The sequence below is a fragment of the Electrophorus electricus genome, chromosome 21 (genome assembly GCF_013358815.1).
Source record: "Electrophorus electricus isolate fEleEle1 chromosome 21, fEleEle1.pri, whole genome shotgun sequence".
Taxonomy (NCBI): domain Eukaryota; kingdom Metazoa; phylum Chordata; class Actinopteri; order Gymnotiformes; family Gymnotidae; genus Electrophorus; species Electrophorus electricus.
This window is the reverse complement of record NC_049555.1, coordinates 13,766,635-13,786,749: the sequence shown is the minus strand read 5'-3', so window position 1 is coordinate 13,786,749 and position 20,115 is coordinate 13,766,635. Positions and strand designations below refer to the sequence as shown.

Here is a 20,115-nt window from a genome sequence, read left to right as displayed (position 1 = left end):
CATGCACATTAAAGTGTTAGTGCAAAGATGAGAACTGTGTTTATGCAATGTTTTGCCACAGCGCACTCTTTAGCAGAGTACCTTATGTAACAAAACATGGGGTAATAGGATGGCATGCACTGACACAAACCTTTACTTAAAAAATGACTCAAACCAGACTGCTGTTTGATGGTTAATTTGTGATGTTGATAGCTCACATTTGAACAGAAACATGAAACAATTGTGGACAGCAGGCTTGCAAAGAGTTTAACATGAATGCAGACAGATATATGTACTTAAACGTCTATATATGTACTTGAAAGTCTTTCTCAGAAGCTTCCCTCTTGTTGCTATTCTGGACCATTTTCTCCAAAGAACATGCAACGCAGTGGTAGGCACGTTTCGAGTCAACTTTCACATATCATTGCTTGTTTAAAGCACTATTTCAGACTCATGCTTTCATAAAAAGGCAACCATGCAGTGCACAAACAGATTATGATTCTCTGCACTATAAAAGCTTTCCATGCCAATACTGTTTATGTATATGTATTGTTTTCATGCTTTTTGTGAAATATGAAATGGCTATGTTCCTCTCCCTTATTCACACACAGCATTAACGGTAGTCTGTCCCAACAATGTCCTGGCCTGCTAATAATTCATTCAGGGTAAAAGTTAAATAACTGGAACGTTTTCTCATTTGTCCATCAGTCTCATGTATGAAGGCTTCACATATAAAGTGTTTAAGTCTTACTGATATTTGTGATTTATGTTGCCAAAAACAGATTAATGACATAGTAGCACAAGTATTTTAGTGCTTATAATGAGGTTCGGGGTTTGATCCTCAGGGCATACACATGCTGTCATGTTGACAAATATGCAGGTCCCTCTGGATACGATGCTAAGAAATCTAAGTTGCTAAGTTTCTTTTTATATTACTCAACTCATAGCATTAAATCGCAGTTGCTTGTTTTAAATGAAGGAGTTTTATTTATTTTTTAGACAAGTCCCAAATCCTTAATGATTTAGAAAAGTGAAAAAGGGTTCTCTCAGTGAGCGAGGGTGCTGACTGTTTTGTGCGCGTCAGGGGTCAGGTCACTTCCACCTACGACAGGTCCATCACCGACATCTAGGTCCCTGCTAAGCTACAGAGGTTTTACAGCGATGCAGGACTACCTAATCTCACCAAATTCATCAACACACATGAGAAAGATGTCCATCGGCAGCCCAGCTGTGGTGAACAAACTTGCCCTTGTTGTGAAAGATTAGGTGGAGAGTACAGGTTCTGTCTTGGTACCTTAAAGGCAAGTGGAGAAACTGTTTTCATAATTATGGCAACAGGCATCCACATAGCTGCCAGGTGGCAGAGTGTGTGTGTGTGTGTCGTCCTCACAACCCACAGCTCACACAAGCCAAACACACGATCCAGGAAGAGCCTAGAGACACATGTACACAATATTCCAGGCTTTGTGATTAAAACACTACTGCCTTGCTGCTGGACAACGTGACTTAGTAAGACATTCAAACAGTAAGTAACCTATACAAATTGTCCTACAGAAGCACTCAACATTCCTTTCCCAAAATTAAGCCATATTAATAATTGATCTAGGTTTTAGACCATATGGTTGAGGATTTGTGTTTTGATAAAGTATAGATAAAAGTTGGAAAACATAACTACATTGGCATAAAGATATCTGAACATTTTTCATACATCATAATCAAGAGATTTATGTCAAAGAAATATTATTGGACTATCAGCTCCCTCTGCTGGTAGGTGCCGATTGCTGATTCCATTTTTGTTCATTTTATTTTATTGTACATTATTTTGTTGTGTATTTAATATTTCTTGTATTTTTTTGTTGTGTTATCTTATTTAATATATTTGTACATCATCTTAAAACACAAAAATAAAATTACTATTATTAATAATTATAGATATCTGGTATCAAACTGAAGTAAATAATTTAATGTGTCATTCATCTGTTCAACAATGAAATGCATTTATGATTCAGACAAAAACAACCCACATACTGTGTGTGTGTGTGTGTGTGTATATATATATATATATATATATATATATATATATATATATATATATATATATATATATATATTATATATATATATATATAATTTGCATTTAGAACACAAAAAACAAGCAAGATGGTTACAGCAACACAATTTTTACAACATGAGATGCCTGAAAGTAAAGTCTTTCTCAAGTCCAGATATATTCATATACAAGTCATACCTTTAACATTTGACTCTCATTCATAAAATCTGATCTACACCATAAGTTAGCCATGTACTAATTTATCAACACTAATTTACAAGAAAAGAGGATGAGCACAGTTCACACAGATTTTAAACTTCCACACAAATAATTAAGAAGGAACAACACTCCATATAAACACATTTGTTCCATTTAGCTCTCCCCCCACACATTTCCAGTACTGTCTCTATACTCACAATATTTGAGTAAGGATGAACCCTACAGGTGGTTGTGAAAGGACCAATATACATCTTACAGAGGGATGGCTCTGCATCTTTTTCAAATTCAAAAGTTGCTTTTAATGTTCTGAAATGAAAAATGATTTAGTATAATTAGCCAGCTGTGCACAGACAGATAAAAAAAATGGAATGTTCACAATAGTGGATCATGCATACCAGGAATACTAATTCACTAAGTTTGATTACAGTCAGGGCTTGTGCTCAAATGCACGTGACCCCAAAAGCTGCATCTGAAAGACCGGGAGGTGTCGGCACACTGTAAGAAGCATGCCCAGATGACAGCTTGGGTCTCAATAGACACACTGTCCACAGCAAAATGGGGTGGGCTGTATTATTCTTAATGATACATCCTGATAAAGGAATACCACATGATAGTGTCTCAGTACCACATCAACTGGACTGTGCTCTGGTGTAGACATTAACGTTTCATATTACTAAACTAGCCCATGATTTCCTCTGAAACAAACAGGGTAAACCTGAACTAAGCTGCTGCCAGAGCTTACACAAAGACATGTTATCATTACACATTACAGGAATGAATCAAAATATATAGCATTTATAAATAACAGGGCCATTTAAAGAAGAGGAAGATTAAATTAGAAAGGCTATACCATTAGAAAATGGGGATGTAGTTGTCGATTTTGGCACGGTGCCTCTGAGCGATGCACTCTGCAATCCACACAATGTTGCGACATTCCTGCTCCTTCAGCTTCACATAGGCGTAGAACACACTGAAGTGGAACTGGTTCAGAAAGGCCAGTTTATTCAACTTCACCTGCACAAAAAAGAAGGAAAAAATAAGGGATGTAGAGCACCATAGCAAAATGTTTCCTGCCGTTCTTGCGTCGTCATTTGTTTGTTTCATGGTATTCTGAGATTTTTCAAAACAGTTTCCTCACCTGTCTGAATTAGCTTTCATGATTTCTCTGCATACATGACATGCCTGTTTTTTTGTTTTTAAACAAACAGGTTGAAATTCCAACACTTACAGAGCAGTCCACTCAGGAGAATTAGGTCTTTTTGAAAATCCAGTTCCTTGCTGCTGTGTGTTCCAAAGAATATGGATCGACTTAAAGTCAGAGTAAACCATGTGCTGCTAGTGCCTGGGACCTGCCATACACCCTCTCCAGCTGGCCTGGGCTCTCTCTCGGTGACATCCGTGCTCACCTCGTGCTCAAAGAAGCGATCCTCCAGGGTTTTGTCTCCTGGGTTACTGCCAGCGCCTTCAAACAAAAGCTTGTATTCCTGAGAATAAAAACACAGAGACCACAGTCAGTTATCTTAGCCCAACAACTCTTCTATAAACAACAAAGCCCCCTCCATAACCACCCCAGAAACTGGAGTTTAGCAGGTGGAAATTTCACATCGATCTTGCAACCTGCAAGTAAGCACACATACTGCATTCCCATCTTCTAACAGCTCAGGCTTCAACACGTTAATAAATGTAAGTTTAGCTTTTTGAACCGTATAGTTTCAGCAATGTTGCAGCAGGTAGTTATTAACACTGCCTGTCAACATCTCTCACAGAATCAGCCCATTACTGTAACGATCAATGAAAACCCTTATAATGTATTGACAGGCCTATTAAAAGTCACAGGAGCAACGGTGGACGGTAGACACTCACGGGATAGTAATCAGCCACAGCTTTGACCTGCTCGTAGTCGTCGGCACGAGCCAGCTGGGCTAGGCCCTCAGGGTAGAGCTTCCCACAGTGGGGGAACAGCTTGGCCCGGTCCTCTTTAGACAGCTCCGTCCCAAACGAGTTGATGGTGATTATGAAGGCCCTCCTGTCAGCCTCAAACTGAACACACACACACACACACACACACACACACACACACACACACACACACACACACACACACACACACACACACACACACACTCTCTCTCTTAGGATGGACGCGATCAACTGTAAATCTTATAGTTTCAGATGAATGAAGATGCTTGTAACACAAAAGGTGATGGGTTTTCACATATGTATGATGTTCTCACTTATTTCCATAGAGAAAAAAAAAGATGAGTGATTTTTAAAATCATGAATTTAAATGTGAAATCAGTGAATTTAAGATCATACTCTCTACACTAAAATTTTAACAAGGTCTATGGCATTCTCCACTATGTGTACCATGTAGTTCATCTAAAGGTATAGAAGGGTTAAGACTTAAACCAAGCTTTGAAACTTCAAATGTTTCCCAGATATACATAACAGAATTATATTATGGTAACACCAATAAAAGCAAGTTATTATATTACTCGTCTCTTAGAACTAGGTAAATTACGAATTTTAAGCTCTTTCAAGCTCTAGGCTTATTTTCCTCTTTCTTTGTATAAGTGTATAAAACTCAATAAAACCTATTCAAGCTTAATTCTAATATGGTGCATAAATCATAATGAAGCTGTGTGGACAGCAACTTCAGTCTTAGCTGAATTTCCTTTTAGTCTAAAAAAATTAAGCTGTCCGTCATTAGTCATGAAACAAGTTTCCTTTACACTGCGTAGTTTTTTTATTGTCTTAAATCTTTAAGAGCTTTATATGTTATCAGCCACATTCTTTAATTTACAAATTGACCAAAGAGAACTTATTCCATTAAATGCACTGGCAGTGTGTCAGGAAGTGGACTTGCCCCAGAACCACAATGTGAATTATAAAACAACGCTAGTGACGATGGTTCTGGAATCTGATCTTAGGTGACCAAGACGTTTTTGTTTATCCAAAAGCGAAGAATTCTGTTCCAATAAAATTGGCAGAAGTTGGGGTATTTGACAGGACTTGTAAAGTGAGGTATGGATTTATAAATGATGCAGCTACTGCATCTGACCATGTGTGACAAAAACACCATAATAATGTTAATGTTAATCATGTTGAGCTGTCTGACTAAATTCAGATGTAACAGATTTGAACAAGCCTCAGAACAAAGCGCAGCAAAGGTCAGCAGACCTCAAGAATAGGGCACATTGTATCAGCTGTGGTTCCACCCAGATTGCTGCAGAACTTATAGAAGGCCTCGAGATATGCCTGAAAACCCACAAAGAAAAAATATTCAGTTTTAGGTCTTGCATTCATGCAACTGATCACAACCACATGATTGAGGGTACTCGTGACAATTATGGCCGTCACCTTGTACAAGGTGTTACGAATTATCTCAATGTTCATCTCATCAAGATCCTGTTCAGAGATGCAATCCTGGAAGAAAGCAGCTAAAAACAAAAAAGGCACAATGATCACAATAGAGTCGCGCTATCCACTACATTCCAATATTACACAAATTATCTGCACAAGAATCAACAGAACAGTTTTATTCAACAAACTACAAAACTCTAAACCACTCAAAACAGAGACAAAATCCACATCTAATATGAATTTAACTCGCACAAGGACACAACCATGGTCCATGAATGTAAAGGATGTTAATGTGGGCCACAAGGCTAGCCCATGTAGGTAATTTCTCACCCAGGGGTGTATCCACCAGAATGGCGTTGTACAGTTCAGCCGGGGTCTGAGCAATGTTGACCGCCTCCATCTGCTCAAAGCTGCCCAACGGATGGCATTTGGGTACCAGTTCAGATATCGCCCGCTGGTGCAGAGTGCCCGTGATGAGGAGAATGACGTTGTCAATCATGTAGCTGTACCTGTAGTACCAAATGAGGAACACTGCTTTTAATAGGTCTGTCAATATGTTATAAAGGTTCTCATTGATTGCTACAGTAATGGACTAAGCATATATTCAAAATAAAGCATAGCCTTTTGAAGGAATTTATTTTTTAAGTGGTTTGTTTAAGTTCAAAGCTAATTTTGTGAAATGCTCACGTGATGAAATCCATGAAGCTGGCCAGAGGCTCATATGACTGGTTCCTCATGTGGCGGAACTCTACCACCATCTTCTCCTTCAGTTTGTCATCAATGACGGACACAGTGAGGGGAGATGCCTCATTCGCTAGGAAACTTCCATAGTCTGTACTCTGCAGGTGCAGCTTCAGATCTAGAGAGACATGGAAGGCCAGCATCTCAACACAATTGGTTGTTCCACAAAGCAGGTGTTGAAAATTCAAGCACCACTCGCGCTCAGTTTATACCTCTTGTATCGAGACAAGGCTAAACAAGCAGCTCTGGCTGCTAAACTTGACAATGTTAGAGGAAATAGTTAGCCGACTAGTCTGTTTTTCCCCCAAAGCTGAGACATAACTATTTCCAGTTCCTCAAAATGAAAACCATAAAATTCCATCGATTCGTAATAAAACAGGAAGACAGTAAACAATGGTAAAGACAACCACCAACACTATCTGCCTCCATTCTGTTCACCTCATCTAGACTTCGCCTGCATGGCATTATACATTTTAATATTTCTCATAAAGCATGGACCCAATATGTTTTAGTTACTGCTATATAAAAGAGACACTGGAGATTTTATGTCGCATAAACACAGTTAGTAACCTTAAATCAACATGACGGTGAGGATAATTTGACTCTCAAACTTGTGCGCGACTGACATTGAAAACGAGTGGAAAATTGAAGAAAAAATAATTGGCTTGTTTGAATATACCTGGCAAATAAATAGTTAATATAATTATTTAGTTAAGTCCGTACAGTTAAAACGGAATACAACTTGCTAGCCAGCTAACTATCATAACAGGAAAGGATTGGGGAGCTAAGCTAGGCTTGCTAACGCTAGCTATCGACCGACTAGCTAACCTAACCTAGCTGACCTACGTTAGGTTGGCTGGTTTACAGTTTTGACACAACGCACACATATATTTTTCTAAACAAGCAGAAGATAGGTACATGGAAATGAATGTCGGTAACAGGGGTGATTGTAAAGGGACGCATTAGCCAGCTAAGATAACGTTAGAAAACTAGCTTAGCTAGCTAGCTGGCTACTTCAAACAGCCGGTACCTAGCTAGCTAAGACACAAGAGAGCACGTCGCACTCCAGAGTTTTTCTTCCAAAACTGTAGAAAATGTAGCTATGCGACTAACTAGGGTTATCTAACTAGCAGGCTCAGTTAGCAGACAATTCATCCGCTAACTGGGTTATGTAGCTGGCCCAGTTAGCAGACCTTGCTCACCTTCCAGCGTCTCACACTGTACGAGGTTGAGATAGTCCCCCTGGGTGAGGATACCAGCCTTGAAACCTCGAACCAGCCCTTCCAGATAGCCATTATCCACGTTAAAGTACAGCTCGGAGAAGGGCATCTTTAAGTATCTACAGGCTTTATTCCTGTGTGAACCGTAAACGTCTATGTCTGATGTCTCGTAGCCCAACAGGAAGCTGGCTAACCTAGCTGGTACCCGGCCGCAGAGACGCTCATGTGACTCACCATATGATCACAGTGACGTGAGTGTGCAGCCCATGCACAACACTAACCCTACCCTTAACAGTAAAACTAACTCTAACCCTAACCCTAACACTAATCCTAACCCTACCCTAAAAACTAACACTAACATTAAGCCTAACACTAATCCTAACGCTAACGCTACCACTAACCATAACCCTACCCTAACCCTAACCCTAACACATGTGCATGGAAGGAAGGCATGCTTGGATCACAGAATAACGAGTCCAACAGTAAGGGAATAAATAAGAAACAAACGCAGAACTCACATCCTTTATCAGGTTTAAGGAGCACTGCAGGTAAAAGATTACCACACAGCAGCAAACAACCGCGCACTTCAGTTAGACATATCAAACGAACTTATTAGAAGATAGATGGAATTCTAGATGTACAAGAGACTCCTACATGCATGCAATATATGCACAAAAAATCTGTTATCTGGGGTTTACATTTTTTTTTTCATTTATGAATGTAATATTTCCCTAAGAGTGATAATAATTGTACATCGAAATGTATGCAGCCTGTATTACAAAATAAAAGCAACACAGTAACGTCATTAATGTCAAGGAGCTTGTTGAAAACTGAAAAATAAAGAGCAAGATCTCTCCACAAACATGAAACAAAATGACATTAAAAAAATGTTCCAAAGACTCCCGTTGATGTAAACAGAAAGAACAGTTAACTGAAACATTATGAAATTTGTTCAGTAATTCATTATATGGATAAAATCTATGGAAAACTTTCAAGTGTACTTCTTTAATCTTATTATAAACAAAAGAGATTCTCCAAATAACTTTTAGGCTGAGGTGAGTGCTAGAGTCTAGGCCTACAGTTAAAATATGTCTAAGATGACTGTGATTGCAAATACCTCTCTTGATAGAATTATGGTATAGATGTGGTCCTTTATTCTATATTAAAGCCGATTGGGCCTTGAGTTTGTTTATATGAGCATACATTGATAATGCTGGGTAGACTAATTTAGAAATCTCTTCTGACTTACTGAGGTCGCGTTGTAGCTAAGAGCCAAAACATTTTGAACTTTCTGGATTTTGGGTGAAATATTTTGGTTTAGCCCATCAGAAGCTGATTTACACATACGGAATCCCAAGTTTTTAACTGACTTTTTAAAACTTTAATGCTACATTCAAATTTGATTTAGATTTTTGATTTATAACTTCACCAGGTGCTTTCAAAAACAACTGGAGATCTTTTAAAATAAAAGGCACCCAAGTACTATTCTTCAAAAATAAATAAGGGTCATCTGCCAATTCAGTGATAAAACTCATATCACCAATCTTAATACCTTCTGTGTCAGAACAACAAATCATAAATATGTTTAGAAGTACTGCAGCAATTAAAAAGAAGTATGGTAAACCAGAATATCCTTGTCTTACATCTCTGCTAATTGCAAATCTCTGAGCTTTACCTTTTGCTAATAAACATTTTATAAAGTGTTTGTGTGATGTGAATAAACTGCTTCCCGAATACAAAACGCTTAAGAGCCTCATAAATGAATATGATAAACAACAGAACAAGTCTGTCCTGCTCTATGAAATCTGACTAATCCAACATATCTAAGATAAGGTGAATATTGTGTGAGATATGACATCCCCTCATGGCACCTGATTGTGTAGTTGAAATTATGTCTTGCTGATAGAGGTAAAGCCTGATAATGTAATCTATAATCACAATTTAACAAAGTTTTTGGATGCCAATTATCAAAAAGGCATAAAGTTTTGTGGATCAAAGTTATAGAGACATTACCTTACACTATATAAAGTTCTCCTTGATTAATACAGTCATTAAAAATATCTAAATGTTTCTTATAATCAAACATTTTTAATGATATGCATACTTTTCTATAAGATACAAAGGGAAAACCATCTGTCCCTAGTCTTCCCTAAAACAGCACCCAATCTAGCCATGGTTAGCTGTTTCTTAACTTAATTTCTCTGTCCTACTCTTGTTCAAAGTCATGTAGTCAAGTTAACCCGTTTATTAGGAACTCCATTCAGTTCCTCTCATTAAATTATGCTGTAAACTGAACATTTTTAAAGTAGGCAAGAAGAAATTTGTTTTCCCCAGTATTTTACTGATATATTTTTAAGGCGACAGTAGAAATTGATCTACAGAGTAAAGACTATTTAGACCCATAAATGTAGGTAATATAATTATTTTATTTTAGGCCTTTCTTTGTTATGTGTCTGTTCTGTTCCAGCCTATTTAAAAGAACATTAAACCTGTTATTTATTTTTTGTTTGTTGAGATGTCCTGTTTGAAGTCACATCTACCATCATCTACTAAGAATTCTATGTCAAGAAATGATATTAGGTGACATCCCATTCAGTCAAAACAAACTCAGAGTACTCATTATTCTAGTAAACAGGAAATGAATTAAAATCACCTTCATTTATATCCAGTAAAAGCTTGCATTGGTTAAAAATAGATGTGTGCAGTGTGTGATGCTTACCCGTCATACCCAATAAGCTGCACAGTAAAAAAGACAAAATCATGCAGTACATACACTGCACATACATGCAGTGTATGTGCATTTCTTTGAATAAAATACAGCTGAAATCTGCATACTTTTGTTACATGCACTTTGAAAAATATTAAGGATATCCAAAACTGTATTTTTACAATATATAACTGTACACACACACACACACACACACACACACACACACGTGTGTGTGTGTGTGTGTGAGAGTGTGTGTCTGCCTGCGCCTGTGCCTGTGCCTGAGAGTCCTGTTTAGTATCTTAGCTGTTCCCAGGACTGCACTCTTCTGTATGGAGATCTCACATGTTGTTCCTGGGTTCTGCTGGAACAATTCTCCCAGTTTGGGGGTTACAGCCCTGATTACCATGGGAACCATAGTTGCTATATATATATATTGCTATATATATATATATATATATATATATATATATATATATATATATATATATATATATATATATATATATATATATATATATATATATATATATATATATATAGATATAAAGATGTGTGTGTGTGTGTATATATATATATATATATATATATATATATATATTTATATACACACACACACACACACATCTTTGTCCAGAAGAATGCAGTCCTGTGAACAGTTAAGATACTAGACAGGACCCTCAAGCTTCCAGGCTTCTGATACAATACTGATACAATTGTACTATACATCTACATTCTCAGTTGATATAGACAAGTTGCTTTTTTCACCTGCGGCCTCTGACCTTATAAGAAATTAATATAAAATTCATAGAAATGTAATTCCTTTAAACCTTTCAATGTTATTTTACTCAATGTTCACAGTCAAACAAAAATATTGCGCATCAATGTCCATTTCCACATATTTCTTTTCAATCCCTTGAATTTTTGATAAAAATAAATCTTATGGAGCAGGACTGATTAAAGTTGATATGCAGACCCATTATCTGTTAATTCTCGTAGTGGAAGCATGGGCACTTTATTGCGTCATACATTAAAGAGACCTGGCAGAGACACTATCTTATGGAGAAACTATTAACTGTAGTGCTGCACTGTTTACCCACCACTAATGAACATCAAATGGAAGGATGAAATGAAATGGTCTCTTTGTACCCTGCCTGTCTCATATCTGTTCACACACACACACACACACACACACACACACACACACACACACACACACACACACACACACACACACACACACACACACAGACAGTCTATGAGGGCTAATAACAGACAACATCATACTTGTTCAGAACCCTGGACACATATTCAGTAGTTTTTTATTTCATATTTCCTCATTAAAACACCTCACTGCTGTCATAAAGGTAACTAAATATAGATAATTAAAGATAACTAAAAAGCTTATTTTTTGATTAATGGATATTAAATCTGTTGAGAAAGAGGTGTCAAGAAATGTAAAATAATTTATAAATACTTTTGGTACTTTGCCAATAGATAAAAAGTCTTTGAATCTTTGGATATTCAATCAATGTTATTCTATAGGTATATGCACTATCATTTTACTATAGGTCATTTGTGTGTGCGTCTTGAGGTGGAAGAAAGTAAAGAGAAAGAAAGGGAGGTTGAAAAACAGTGAGAAAAGCCTGATATGAGAGACCACACCCCCACCACTGATCATGATCACGAGAGTCTCCTCCTGCCTCCAGGGAACCATATAAACCAGACCAGAATTCACATCCTTTATCAGGTTTAAGGATAACTGCAGGTAAGAGAGATTACCACACACAGCAGCAAACAACCGTGCACTTCAGTTAGACATGAACTTCATACACGTAAAGACTTCATACATGTAAAGATAATGACATTTTGAACCACAGTCTGTAGTTGTTTTTTTAGATGGAATGGACTTAAAGAACAAACAATAACTAAAGCTGCCTAACATTTATTGTCTTCATTTTGTTTGCTTTTATGCAGTCAACAGTCCATTTGCTGAAAGAGTTGAGGAACCATTTTTGGGTCACTGGCCATGTTGAGTCTTGTCATTTTCTGTTGGTTGAGTCTCAACATGGTGCAGGTGGCATCAGGTCTTGTTCGCACCAACCGTATGGAGGAATCACAACCAAGTATGAGAAGAACAGACAACTCTTTTTACTCAGACATCAGTAAGTGATATTTATGTCTTTTTATGGAATATTTGTATTTCTGTAACTGTTTTCAGAGTTTATGAGAAGTCCTTTTGACAATGACTTTAGTGTCCATAAGAATTTATGCAAAAGTGTTTTAGGACACTAAGAATGGCCCTAATCATAAAAGGTAATTCCTAAATTATAAAACATTAAAAATCTGCTCTTGTGCAAACCATGGTGGATTTCACCCTGATGCCACTGTAAGGTGGATTCACTGTGATGTCTGGAGTCTGTGGTCTGCAAAAAACAGTAATGGTGTTATTTACTTTAGATATTACTTATGTAATTAGTAATTAGTAATGGCTTGTTAGTAATGGCTTATTAATGCTGAACGTCTTGTTTGTCAGTGTTAACTAATGTCATTAATAATGTTATTTAAGGGAACTCAAATGTAAAATGTTACCATTTTGTAATATTAGTGATTATTTTTATTATTTGGATCACCCTTGTTAAAAAAACTAATATAATATTTAAATATATAAAGAACTAATAAAATGATGTTCTAGGATAAAGAATTACTAAGGATGATGATATTCTGATTGTCGTTATGTAGCTGTGCAGGACTCAGTTCCTAGAGTGGACTTTGTACAACCCAGAATTGATTCAGTGGAGGAACAATTGATGCTGGATCCTGGTTCCTATGATGAGGTATATATATATATATATATATATATATATATATATATATATATATATATATATATATATATATATAAAACACATTTCTGAAATTTCCAAGTTTCTGGGAAGCTGCGTTCATTTTCTGTGGTCTTTTTTGTGTGCATGTGTTAATGAGAGCTGATGGAGTTAGTGGATTGTTGTCATGTTCTGTTGTGCGGACATCCAGATGGCCACAGCACTGTTATGATCAGAGCCCTTTCTACCACAACAGTTCAAGAATTTACCTGTGTTAAGTTTTCCCTTTTTCATCAAAGAGAATTCTGTAAATCATAAATTATATTTCTCTGTACATAAATATGTCTGTAAATAAAGTCAGAAATACTTTGAATTTATATAAATATTTAAATGTGTTATAATTAGCTTTGAATGATTTGTCAAGGTCAGACACACTGACTTTTTTCTGCTTCCAGAAATATGCTATTTTTCTAGTGTTGAAAACATTTAAAAGACATCTGTAATAATCATCACAAACGCCTCTGTTCAGAACATGAATACGAATGCACACATTCGAACAGGGCATAGAAAACGATATTTGTGATGAACCTGAACCACTTAAAGTGTTTGGGAGCTGTCTTGTTTTAAGCATCGTTAACCTGCTTATAGTGTGACACGTCTTTCAGTACTTGCAGGATGTGACTGATGTGGTACAGCTCCAGAGGAGAGGTTCTCGCCCTCCGGGACGGTGCATCCCGCACCAGCAGTCCTGCCTGGGTCACCAGCTTCCCTGCTGTGACTCCTGCGACACCTGTTACTGCCGCTTCTTCAAGGCCTTCTGTTACTGTCGCAGCACGGACCACACCTGCAAGCCCGGCCGTGCCTAGCACTGACCCCAGCGTGCCCCTGGCTGCAGGGTCAAACCGGTAAAAGATGTTTGTTTATATATGCACACATAAAAACAAAACTTCTCTGCTCAGTTTATCAGCAGTGCAAACATAGGCTCATACCTCAGTAATACTCGGGAATTGTTGTCTTTGTTTGTTTGTGCACATATTATGATGTTATTTATATTTATTTTCTTGAATTTTGAATTTGTTAAAGTTTTGAATTTAATACCTATAGAATGTTAATACATGATAATAATATGGACAAAATGGAAAATGCCTCTATGCCTCATAGCACAATTTGTTATGTACAGTTTTGTTTTTACTGATATATTTATTTCATTTTATTTATTTAATCCTTTTTTGTTTCAAAGTTGAAACAGGTAGTGCCCTCAGGTCTGTAACTACTCAGAGACAGGTGACATATCCCAGAGTGCCTCTTATTGCCAGTTACTGCTTTTCTACAGGCTTAAAATTCTCCTACTGTGTCATAAATTCATAATGGGCAAAGCACATGGCTGTGTGTTTTGATTTGTTTGATTTGGCTTTTAGTGTGGCTTATTTTGTGGTAATAGTTGAGAAGACACCAGGACTTTTGGTGGGTAGGGGGGTTACATTACTCATATCTGAAAGGGGAGATTCACACATAGACAGCAACAACAGTTTCTTCATAAACAAAGAAAGAAAGAAATAATTTTTCCTACCAAAAAAAAAAACAAAAAAAACACCCACACACAGTCACATTTTTTTGTTGCAACAATCATTTATGACACTCTATTCCAAAAGGGTACACACACACACACACACACACACACACACACACACACACACACACACACACACACCCACCCACCCACCCACACACCCACCCACACACACACACACACACACACACACACACACACTCACACACACACACACACACACACACACACACACACACACACACACACACACACACACACTCACACCTCTTTAAAGTATGTGACTATTTCACAAGTTTATGTGTGATGTAACATTTTGCTGAACCTTTCTCACCCTTGTCACAGTTGACCACTCCTAAAACAGTTGAATCAAGCTTCATCAGAAGTTATTATGTAGTAGAAAAAGTGATACAAAGAAGATTGATAGATCATAAACATCATGCTAGTTCATATAGCAAAGGAAACAAGTAAAAGCAAATGTAAGTAATAGTAATAAGTAAAAGAAAATAGTAAAGTCAAAATTAAGAGAGATTATCATGTATAGTTTTATCTACAAACTCAACAAACAAGGTAACTATTTAACCTGTTTGCACTGTATTTTCCTTTGGTCTGTGTAATCTTTAAAATAGTTACTTTATATTATGATTATGATTTTCCAAAAATAATCTTTTTAATAATTTATTTTATTTATTTATTTGAGACATACGATACAAATCATAATGTACTAATTAGGTTTCCTAGTTGAGGAAGAAAAATATAGTTTTATGGATGTTTTGCTTCTAGTTTTCATGATCACATAGTCTTTAGTCTTCATTTCTTTACCTTAAATTCCAGAATTATGCAAATATATATATAACATAGATATAATTAATTCATGATGGAATCACACAACTTGTACAACCTGTGCAGAAATCCAGATGTGTTTGTCAGGGAAGTACCAGCCAAATTGTACAGGATCAAAAAAGGGTCAACAAATTATGTACAACACATTATGCTCTCACACCTTGCTCATAACAAAAGATGCCCATTGGTTACATCTTCAAAATCTGTGATCCTAAGTGTTTTCTTGGTTATACAGATATATTTGTATATATACTGGTTATACAAATGTATTTATACACAGGATAAGATGTGAAATATCCAGTGCCAAGCTATTAGTTTCACATAGAGCCCAGCCCAGTCACATCACCCATAATAAGATCTGAAAGATAAGATTAAGATATCAAAACATGTTTATTGATGTAGATGCTTCAGTTAGCAGCAATAGTCTGGTCCAACCAGGCGCGGAGCTTGGTGACGCGGGCATACACTCCAGGCACTGAGGTGGTGCAGGTGTTGCTGCCCCAGGAGACAATACCGACCAGGGTCCAAGCTCCAGCCTTCTGACACACCAGGGGACCACCGGAGTCACCCTGACACACACACTCACATGCACACACACACACACTCACACGCACACACACACACACACACACACACACACACACACACACACACACGCACACGCACACTCACACGCACACACACACACACACACGCACGCACACACACACACACTCACACTCACATGCACACTCACACGCACACACACACACACACACACACACACACACACACACACACACACACACACACACACACACACACACAAAAAGCTTGCATCCAATCTGACACTTCCATGAGTTTATTGGTCAGCAGCTCCTTGTTCAGTGCATCAGTAAGAATTCAGCGAGAATGTAACACAATGCTGCTTGTATTATTATGGTCCCTGGCAGGACTTTAAAGACGAGTGTAAGTTTGTTTAGTCTTTTATTGCGTCTGATGGGGTACCATGCAGGAGGAGGCCCCAGCGGCCCTAGCACAGATCATCACGTCTGAGATCTGGGAGCCCCAGTGGCGTTTGCACTCCTCATTGATCAGCAGTGGCAGAGAAGCCTGCTGGAGACGGGCAGGAGTATCAGGAGCTAAAACACAGTTAGGAGGGGAAAAAAAGCACGAAAAGCCGAAAGTAACTCACAGATGCCTTCACAACTAAGATCACAGATCATTTCCCAACTAAGTGAACATAGCTAGGAATCTATTAAGTGTGATTTGGGAAGAACAACAACATTGTATATATGTTTAATGAAACGATAACATCAAGTGAGTTTAAGGAAGCGCCAAAATGTAGGACGGTACCATTGTGTCTGGTCAAACCCCATCCAGTGGTCATACACTTCATGCCACTAGGGAAACTGTCACTGGTCTCAGCCACACACACAGGGGACACACGAGGACTCAGCTGAGCAGGGGAGGCCAGCTTGATCAGAAGGATGTCGTTATTGATTGTAAAGCTGTTGTAGTGGGGGTGTTTGAAAACCTGCGCCCGAGGGACACATATGCTCAATGAAATATTCAGCCACATGTCATTTCTCACATATAATTTAATCACTTCATTATTGTGATTTTTAAATTGAGTGCACACCTTAGCAATACTCATGGTCTGGAAGATCTCGGCATTGGACGAAGGATCATGTTCTCCAAAAATCACGCGATGGGAAGTTCTGTAATAAATACAATCCTTAAAAGAAGATTTCCGCTTTCTTCTAAAAATACATATTTTCTGTTTATTACCAACACTGCTTTACTGCACTATAAAGCATAAAAAAATCTTTGGTTTTGTTAAAATTACTTTGTGGCTGTTGCAGTTTGTGTCTGTGAGTACACTCAGTACAGAACAGTAGAATCACAGGACAGTGGTTTCTTTAGCAGTTTGTGCACAGGAACCTTCCGAGTTTCATCTCTAAGATGGAGAGAGACTCACCTCACATTGCAGTGGGCAGCAGTCACAACCCATCACTGATTTACGAGGGAACCACCACAGAAGTGGAAACCAGAGAAGTCCTGTAACATGTGTGGACATTTTTAAAGGAATGTATACAACAGAATTTTAGTAAGCTTGTAGACAGGTTTTTGTCTATACAAGGTTTCTGGATATGTAATGTGTATAAGGCTGGTGTTTAACATTCCACCCATGAGTGAAGGAAGTATCTTATACCTGCAGAGACACCTGCCAGGGCCAGGAATGTGGCACCGCCTCCTCACCGTTGACTATCCTGGAGTAGCCAGTGACCACGGGAGGGACGGCAGGGGTCCCACAGCCTGAGGGACAGAGAACAGTGTTCAACCCACTCAACACACCTGCCGCACCTTCACATACACACTATATAAACATTTACCACCTTCTGTTTGGACAGCACAGCGATCAGAACAGTTTCAGTGTATCTCACCAGAGGCTGCGCTGACAAAGGCAAGCCATATTTTCAGCAGTGATGTGCCTGAGTCTGGACAGCTTATATACCTTCCTCCAGTCCATACGGTTGATCCCTAATCTCCAGCGTGTATGATAACGGCCATGTGGAAGGGGTGGTAGCATATGTTAGGAGAGTGTTCATAGGATGTGGCCTATGTACACTGGCCTTGAAATGGAACATTCTGCTGGCACAGAAAAAAAACCAAACAATGTTTCAAAAGTATTTATATCTGATTCCAGACATATTTTACACACTATAAGCAAATATCGGCATAATATCTAAAAATGTTTTTTTTTATTCTTGTTCTTTGAAGGAAAGATCTGTGGATAATACATTACATAATACCTTGGAACAAATTTTGTGGTTTGTCTATGAAGTATGAAGTGTACACATATTTCTCATATTGACCTTCTGACAAATACACTCACCAGCGGTAAGTTAGTACACTTCAATAACCTTCCAGTTTGTGTCAAAGGCATTTAAAAACATTCAGTGTAATCACCTTCAATCTTATTCTGTTCAAGTCCAGTTTAACTCACCCATGGTAAATGTCATTTAAATGAGCAGCTCAGAGAGTTGATTCAGTAAGTTGTATTTGTAAGTCGTATTTCGTAAGTGTGCCGATTGCAGCTAGATACTGCACTAGGCCCCAACTGCCAATCTCATAAGATGTACATTTTACAGTGGGACTCTTTGCACTCAGCAAAAACCTTGAAGTGACTCTCACCTGTTTGTGTTTCCTTCTCCACATCTGCTGAATTCCCATACATACTACATCCGTATTCGTTACACATGGCAAACTGCATGAATTGATTTTTTTCTTCATTCAAGAATTAAAGAGACATATCAACATGTGTAGACACTTTATATAAAGATTACATCAGTGCGTGCCTCAGCATTGGTCATTGTCAATGTTAATGTTCATGTTAATGTTAATGTTAGTGTCGGTGTATGTTAGCCATCGTCAAGGTAATCTGGGTTAAGGTTCATGTTGTGTAAAACTGTTTATGTGTGTTCATGTTCACCGTTGTTCTTTTGTGTGAGTGCCACTGTTGTCATTTGTGTTTCATGTTAATAAATGTTTCACAGCCTCAAGGGAGTCTGCGCATCCTGTTCCACGCCCTGCGACACTCGGGCCGTCACAAAAACAAAACATACAATTAGAGATCACAGATGTTTTCTGTTAGAAACAGATTTTATTTATGTATTTATTTATTTATTACTTTGTTTTGGAAAACTCTCCTTGCTTATGCTCATAATCTAGATGATCTGAGCTGAAACTCCTGAGGTTATGTTCCCTCAGAATCATGATGGTAAATCCTGAATTGTTGAAGACAGACTAAATTTTAATTTAACCCCACATAGACAAAGGTCAAAGGTTATGCCTCTATGCAATGTTAAAGCTGCAAGGACAGTATAGGTATATTGCTTAAGAACTCCTATAATCTAGATCTAAATGTGAAGTTATCCATCCTTCTTTCAGTTTTACAAATCTCACATGAGGCCTAAGAAATTTCACACACACAACAAATTTTCTCTCATAATAATTTAACCCTGGCCTTTTAATGATTTTTAACTGTGCAGTTCAATACGGTACTCTGCAAAGTTTCCAAACACTGCTGCATGTACACGCTCACTGCTGCATGTGCACGCTCACTGCTGCATGTGCACGCTCACTGCTGCATGTGCACGCTCACTGCTGCATGTGCACGCTCACTGCTGCATGTGCACGCTCACTGCTGCATGTACACGCTCACTGCTGCATGTGCACACTCACTGCTGCATGTGCACGCTTACTTCACACTGCAGCAGTCACACCCATCACTCAAATTAGTACAAAATGGAAAGTATTTGGAAATTCATTCTAAATATTATTACTAAATAAGTATAAATAGGTATATTTTAATATTTGTGCAACTTTTAATGTTTAATGTTCTCATCAATAAAATACATTTTAACCTTTTAAACCATTTTTTTAAAAGATCCATAAACTATTTTTAAGATTGAGGATAAGCTTAATGATATGTTAGCATTAGCATAGGTGTTAACTACACTGTAAATGTTTTGTGTATAGAAAAAAACGGGGACTCAGAATTGGAAGGTCCCAGTTCTAGGGCCATCACCATTAAGTTACGGGACCCCACTGTT

At 37.8% G+C, this 20,115-nt stretch overlaps 3 protein-coding genes across 5 annotated transcripts; 1 reads left to right on the top strand and 2 right to left on the bottom strand.

The window, feature by feature from the left end:
• Window positions 1–2,140: 2,140 nt before the first annotated feature.
• atp6v0d1 (ATPase H+ transporting V0 subunit d1) lies at window positions 2,141–7,804 on the bottom strand. Of its 2 annotated transcripts, XM_027018672.2 has the most exons (9): window positions 7,555–7,804; window positions 6,299–6,470; window positions 5,942–6,120; window positions 5,609–5,688; window positions 5,429–5,506; window positions 4,112–4,288; window positions 3,655–3,732; window positions 3,099–3,262; window positions 2,141–2,554 (listed from the first exon to the last, which is right to left on the bottom strand). In XM_027018672.2, exons 1-8 carry the CDS (start codon window positions 7,679–7,681, stop codon window positions 3,101–3,103), a joined length of 1,053 nt encoding a protein of 350 aa, XP_026874473.1. In that variant the 5' UTR covers window positions 7,682–7,804; the 3' UTR covers window positions 2,141–2,554; window positions 3,099–3,100. The 2 variants fall into 2 exon arrangements, with proteins under 2 accessions (XP_026874473.1, XP_026874474.1); XM_027018673.2 differs by having other exon boundaries at window positions 2,141–3,262.
• Window positions 7,805–12,035: 4,231 nt separating this feature from the next.
• On the top strand, window positions 12,036–14,468 carry agrp (agouti related neuropeptide). 2 transcript variants are annotated; one of them, XM_027018678.2, is made up of 4 exons: window positions 12,036–12,047; window positions 12,257–12,444; window positions 13,022–13,116; window positions 13,800–14,468. In XM_027018678.2, the coding sequence occupies exons 2-4, from the start codon at window positions 12,309–12,311 to the stop codon at window positions 13,968–13,970; spliced, it is 402 nt and encodes a 133-aa protein (XP_026874479.1). In that variant the 5' UTR covers window positions 12,036–12,047; window positions 12,257–12,308; the 3' UTR covers window positions 13,971–14,468. The 2 variants fall into 2 exon arrangements, with proteins under 2 accessions (XP_026874479.1, XP_026874478.1); XM_027018677.2 differs by having other exon boundaries at window positions 13,770–14,468.
• Window positions 14,469–15,916: 1,448 nt separating this feature from the next.
• On the bottom strand, window positions 15,917–18,510 carry LOC113582722 (chymotrypsin A-like). The gene is given in 8 exon segments (XM_035520697.1): window positions 15,917–16,086; window positions 16,505–16,638; window positions 16,853–17,033; window positions 17,139–17,217; window positions 17,478–17,557; window positions 17,712–17,815; window positions 17,944–17,991; window positions 18,507–18,510. Coding segments are annotated over 8 exon segments (792 nt in total). The 3' UTR covers window positions 15,917–15,924.
• Between the last annotated feature and the right edge of the window lie 1,605 nt (window positions 18,511–20,115).